This window comes from Ranitomeya variabilis, chromosome 3 (genome assembly GCF_051348905.1).
Source record: "Ranitomeya variabilis isolate aRanVar5 chromosome 3, aRanVar5.hap1, whole genome shotgun sequence".
NCBI classification, from domain to species: Eukaryota; Metazoa; Chordata; class Amphibia; order Anura; family Dendrobatidae; genus Ranitomeya; species Ranitomeya variabilis.
In genome coordinates this window covers 728,544,845-728,551,564 of record NC_135234.1, presented here as the reverse complement: position 1 = coordinate 728,551,564, position 6,720 = coordinate 728,544,845, and the positions used below count along the sequence as shown (strand labels likewise).

General features: G+C 44.4%; 1 protein-coding gene across 1 annotated transcript in view; it reads left to right on the top strand.

Annotated features, from left to right (window-relative positions):
- The first annotated feature begins 732 nt into the window (after positions 1–732).
- Positions 733–6,720, top strand: part of GUCY1A2 (guanylate cyclase 1 soluble subunit alpha 2) — a 338,699-nt gene continuing 332,711 nt past the window's right edge. The window contains exon 1 of the mRNA XM_077298399.1: positions 733–1,373. Within this exon, the coding sequence (XP_077154514.1) occupies positions 1,131–1,373 (243 nt within the window). The 5' untranslated portion in view covers positions 733–1,130. The remainder of the gene's footprint in view (positions 1,374–6,720) is intronic.

Below are 6,720 nucleotides of genomic sequence, written 5' to 3'. Positions count from 1 at the left end.
CTCTGTCACCTTACATCTCCCTCATCTCTGTCACCCTACATCTCCACCCTCATCTCTGTCACCCTACATCTCCACCATCTTTTCTGTTACCCTACATCTCCACCCTCATCTCTGTCACCCTACATCTCCACCATCATCTCTGTTACCCTACATCTCCTCCCTCATCTCTGTCACCCTACATGCTGTGCCAGTGTTCTGGAATGCACTACCCACAACAATCCAACCCATATTTAGCCTCCATGTTTTTAAGCGTGCCTTGACAACACACCTCTTTAGATGGGCCGATCACCTTAATTCACTAACCTAACTTTCCCCTGTTCCCTCTTTTTTAATTGTCCTCAGAATCTACTCCCTCCTTATCATCAGTCTCCGCATCCTCTAACTGTACTTAGATACTGGCCGATGACTGGATCGTGCAGCTTTAGATCACAACCCCTTTTTATTATGATGGTGGCTGGACCGTACATGACAGCATGTTCTACCTATCATGTCCCCCTCATTTCCTTATAGATTATAGCCTGCGAGCAGCAGAGCCCTCACTCCTCCTGTAACTGTTGAACTATGTGCTACTCTGCCATGTCTCATTGTCTGTACATGTCCCCGCTCAATTGTACATTGCTGCGGAATATGTTGGCGCTATAGAAACAAAATGATTATTATTATTATTACGATGCGCCGTTGGTGTATGAGATGCGAATGAATGATAAGTTCATCTCCATAGAGAAGTGATTTGATTCTCGTTTCTTCGGCATCTGGAAAGCCGCAGACCTAGAGGGGCTTCCCGAGTCGTCCTGGTAAAGTGTGTCATGCTGGTGACAGGGGCAGGAGCACGTGACGATGACTGGAGCGCTGGAGAAATGCAGCAGCCTGGGAAGGAAGAGAGAAAAAAATTAAGAGCGAGGGAAGAGCATCATCGTTCAAAACACAGAGGGAAAGAGAAGCGGTGAGAGCCACAGACTGCACAAAAGGAGAGGGGGACAAAAGGGATGCTCAGAGGGGGGCGAGAGGCAGAGACGTACACGGACTACATCGGTATATAACCCACAGGCTGGGACAGGACCACAGCATGCCCTCCGCTCCTTCTAGCCTGACATAGCGCAGCATCTCATGGTGTTTTCCCAAGCCTCAGCATGTCCAGGAGGAAGATCTCATCGGAATCTTTCAGCTCACTGGGATCTGACTACACCGAGACCAGCCCGGAGGAAGAACCAGAATGCCCCTTAGCTCGGATGTGCTGGAATGGGAGCAAAAGCCCCACCGGGTCTCAGGATCAGCACCCGCAACCGGTCCCTGGCCCCCGGAGAGCCACCAGGAGGAGACGGGTGAACCTGGACTCCTTGGGAGAGAGCATCAGGAAACTGACTTCTCCCACGGTAAGTCAGAGGGACTGGGTTGGGGGGTGCGGAGGTGATCGCCGGCACCTGGCACTGCCGGTGGCAGGAGAGGATTAATGAAGGAGATTCCTTCACACAGACTGCTCCTCCAATGAATGGCAGGCACTTAGCGCAGATGAGTGACACTTGGCCAGCCTGTCATTAGACATATGCTGATCATTAGTGCCAGTCCCACACTGTGGGCAAAAGATGTAACCCATGCTGGCATTTTCCATCTATCCATGTATGTGCCCAGGAGGGTTACACCGGCTCCATACTACATGTCTATATGCAGTGCCAGAGTATTGCGCCGCCATGTACCCGCTACACGTAGAAGTGCGGCCATACGTACACTTATAGGATCAGGGCTGCTGTATGGATTCTTCATTGCCATAGTAACCCTAGCCAATATATAAGATGCAGTGCCGGAAATAGCCTCCGCTGTGTTGCTATGGTATACACATTATATAAGGAGTGTATGGCAGGGGGGATGCCGCGGTCCACTACTACCGGGGGGCTATGGATGTGGATCTAAGGAGCAGGCAATCTGTGGGTGTGTAGGATGCAAACAAGGGATGGCATGATAGAGAAGGAGAAGGGGCCGCCACTCACATCCCCCCTTTTGTCTTCACTGAGGAAAAAAATGAGAGATAAAGGGAGGATAATGAAGGGAAAGAGCCCGGCTCATTATAGAGCCCGCTCCACGGTGTCATCTGCAGCCTGTATTTAACGTCACCCTCTACATTCTAATTAATGGCAATTAATGGCACAGTGACCTACAAAAACATCGGGTGGGCAGAGAGAGACCTCAAAATTCCCGCCTTCATACGTACTTAATTAACCCATAAATGCAATTATAATTAACTCGCAACGTAAAAACTAGAATTACTCGTTGTGTAGTGTCAAATCAAACATTCAAAGCTTCACCCAGCTGTGGCGAACTACAACTCCCAGCATTGCAGAAGTTGTAGTTTCTCAGCGGAGACTCATAGATGGCAGATGTTTAACCCTAATTTAACCTCGAATTATGGAACCAGTCTCCATTGGTCTGCATTGGACTGTCAGGATAGAAATTGGGAAACCAATAGATTGATGTCAGGTGGAGGTCAGCACATAGTTATATATATATATATATATATATATATATATATATATATATATATATATATATACAGTATATTAAAGGGGTTGTAACCTCCTTTAATTATCTGGAGTACAGAACTTTTATAACGAGTGTCTGTCTTTTTGGAGGACCTGGCATGTCCCTGGGCTAAACAGACTAGGGTTTGATTTAGATCGGAACATTGTAATGCCGCTTTTCTCCTGTGGGGGTGCTGCAGGGAAACCAAACGCTTGCTTCCAGGTTACTTTGCAGGTGGGTGACTCAATGACTTATTTTTGGCGACCCTTTGGGTCAAATCATAGTGGACAATCCCATTTAATTAGTTCTCAGTTAAAATATTTGATAAAGTGGTTTTCTTATAGCAGCGATATTGGGGATTCTGAAAATACTGTTTTATTTATCTTGGAACCTGCGCGATCACTGGACGTGTGTGTGAGTAACTGATAGAATCTCAGGAAGTGGCGAAAAAAGTGCACTCATTTTTTTTTTTTATTGTGTTTATGTGGGTGATGGAGGATTTATTAATCGCTTATATAGGTAATTTATAGGTTATAGTACATTTATTAGTATAGTATTATAATACATTATAATACTGCAACCTATGAGCAGTTTTTGGAACTAATCTGAGTGCAGTATAAATGTAGAGACAGAGAGCCTGATTCCAGTGATGTGTCACTTACTGGGCTGCTTGCTATAGTTTTGATATAATCCCTGTTTTCTCAACAGGAGAGGACTTATCGTGCTGCCAGGTTGTCCTTCATATTCATGAGCTCTCTAAAAGCCTGCCCCCACCACTGATTGGCAGCTTTATCTGCCTATGCACAGTGTACACAGAAATCTGCCAATTAGTGGTGTGGGAGGGGTTATAAAGAGCTCAATATTAGAAAACCGGTGGATCTGCAGCCGATAAAACAGGGATTTTATTAAAACGGCAGCAAGCAGCTCAGTAGCTGACACATTGCTGGAATCAGGGTCTCTACCGCTACATAATACTGTTCTCAGATGGGGTAGCAAAAAGCTAGCAGCAGATTCCCTTTAAATGGATCAGAGATGTGCAAGCTCAACCTCTGCTCCATTCTTTATCTAAGGGTCTCCTGGGAATAGCTGAGCATTGTACTTGCCATTCCCATGGAGATCAACCATGAGCATGAATTTGTTTTTCTCTGATGTCTGTTTGAAATGCTGCAACATTTTTGTGTAAATTGTAGTAGCACAAATATTTAATGAATTTTGGCGTTTTTTTTTTTGCAAGTCAAGGCCAGCTCAGACAATTTTTAAAAGTGAATCTGCAGTACCTGGCACAGCCTGTGCACAAAAGTGGTGCTATTTTTCTGAAAAAAAAGTGGACCTTCTGTTTTGTAATCTCAGATAGCCCTGGTTGGTGTAGCCCGGCCCTTTCTAGTAGATCCCAGAAGGTCAGTGTTAAATTCTTCCCATACTATGTGCACATTGCCACTTCAGAGAGGAACGCTAGTGCCTCCTATTGGAAGCCACCCTTGCACCTACTTACGTCCTATTGCGTCTCCCTGGCTTTGATGCTCTCATCTTTCCCGGCAGATGATGGCTGTGATATTCAGGCATCATCTGCCGTTATCAGTGGCACTCCACCAGCGGCTGTTAGCCTGCTAAATGCCATTATCAGTGACATTGACAGTGGGGGGCGCTGTTCTATTAGCCCATCTGCGCCCCTGTGGCATGATCGCAACACCCCAAAGGGTTGCCATGATGACCCAGGGTTTACTGAAGACCCCCGTGCTTGTCACAGTGGTCCTCACGTGAACGCCAGCTTCTGATTGGCCTTCGGGGAGACCGTGATTTGTGCGTTGGGCTATGTTCAAATCACCCATTAAAAATAAAGAATTAATACAAAAAATAAAAAAATACCCACATTTGGCATCGTTACACCCGTAAAAGTCTGAGCAGTCAAAATAGGAAATTAATTCATCTGTAAACTTCATGAAGAAAAAAAAATCAAAACACTAAAATTGTTTTTTTCTTATGGCCGCCAAAACTCCATAATAAAATGCAAAAAGTGGCGATCAAAACATCGTATCTACCCCAAAATGGTATCAATAAAACCGTCAGCTCGGGGTGCAATAAACTAGACCTCACACAGCCCCATCGACCAAAAAATGGTCATGTTATGGGTCTTGGAACATGGGGACATAAGGGAATTTTTTTTTTCAAATTTTTGCTCCCCAGCAGTCAGCTATAATTCCACAATCCACCTGCAGCGCCCCCGCAGGGAAGATGAGGCATTACACTTTTCCTGGGCTGTGTATAATGTTGGGTCCTCCAGAGTGGGAAACGTTGTTTGTAGCCTCCCTGGCTAATAAATAAGGGTCATGCACAGAATATGACCCCCTTTATTACATTAACTCCCCAATGATACGACCACTCGGCCCCTACATGCCGCGATACGTTTCTTCTACTTGCACTCAGAGAATCATTTTCTAACAATGGCAATGTTTTCTTTATTCTGTAATTTTGTTTCCAATGGAAACCATCTTTCCTTTAATGTAATGCAGTTTTACACTATTCAGTGTCACACTCATCTTATAATTACCCCCCTCCAGATAATGAATGTGTGTTCAATCCACCCACCAGTAAGTGCGACTTTTAATAAAGCCCGGCTCTGTTACTGCTTCCCATTACTCAGCCGTGTCATGGTAGGAAGAAAAAAAATCTATATACTCAGTGGCATCTATCTAATAAGTATATAGTGTACAGATATGACGGCCTAGTCTAGAATCTGCAGATATGAACATACTGATTAGCAATACAGTTATTAAACTGTGCACGTCCCCAAGAGGAAGCTGTCACGAAACGCGCGTCGGGGTCTGGCAAGGTGCAGCGTACTACGCGGCCACATACAGAGAACACCACGCCATTAAGGGTAATATGTATTTACAAAGTTTCTGCAATTTCTAGTGTATGTATGTTGGCAATCTTGTTACCTATAGTAACACGGGTAAAGCTGATGCTATCTATTGGGCTGTACTGCTGGGGTCTGTTGATTTGTTTGGATTAAGTACTTACACTGCGTGAGCCTTTGCAGAGGCTGTCTTATGGCTACTAAAATATGAATGCCCTAGGTGTATATGCATTCATTATTATTAGACTATGAACCAGTGGTGTAACAGTGTCCTAAAAAAGGTTTTTTTGAACCAATGGTACAACAGTGTTTTTTATTTTGAGTACCCCAATCAATGAACTAAAATTATTTGTTGCTATATGTAAATTGATGGAATTGAATTTGCTCTAGATACTTTCTAGCGCTCACCTGTCATTGTCATAAATATATTTTGTTTCGGTTTAGAGGCACTATTTTAATTATATGTATTATGTTTGTGTCTATGTCAATAAAGTTATAACTTTTTAATCAAAATAAATAGCACTTTTTTGATTAAGCACAGTTTAATAACTGTATTGCTGATTAGTATGTTCATATATTTAGTAGAGTGCGCGGTCGGAAAAGACGGGAACGACGCACCAAAAAATGTTACAAGCAACGTTTTTTGGTGGCGACGGTCCGACGCAACCCGACGCAACCGTCGCACTGCGTCGCTAATGCAAGTCAATGGAGAAAAAACGCATCCTGCAAGCACTTTTGCAGGATGCGTTTTTTGTACAAAACGACGCATAGCGACGTGCAGTGCACGACGCTAGTGTGAAAGTAGCCTAAGACAAGGAGCATGTGCTCGAAAGCTCTAAACCTTAAAGCTTGAACGTGTTGCTCTGAAGCTGGCAGGATCCCTGGCCCCAGCAAGCTTCAGAGCCCCTGAGCTCCGCTGATGTTGGAGAGGCAGAGCTGTCTCTTCTTGTATCATTGCATAGTACACAGTTCGGACCAGCGGCTCAGCCATGCCGCCAGTACAAACTGTCCAAACTGTCAGTCATCAGGAGCGCACCGCTTCTGGCAAGCAGGACGCCTGGAGGCAGAGTTGCTGTGTGCTCATGAAGAAAGATGAAAATAATCCTTTATAGTATTATAATTCCAGTAAATAACAATTATCCATTGTGTAACAAAACATTTTACAATTCTCAAATTTATTATCTGTATCAGTTCCTCAGGTAGTCATCATGACCTCTCATTCATTAAGGACCTACATTGTTTACTTTCAGTGCATAATAGCCTGTGCTGGTCGTGGGATGGATGCACAGGTGCACGGCTCGGCTCATTAGAAGCTCTAACAGCACTGGAATGAGCCGTGCACCTGTGTG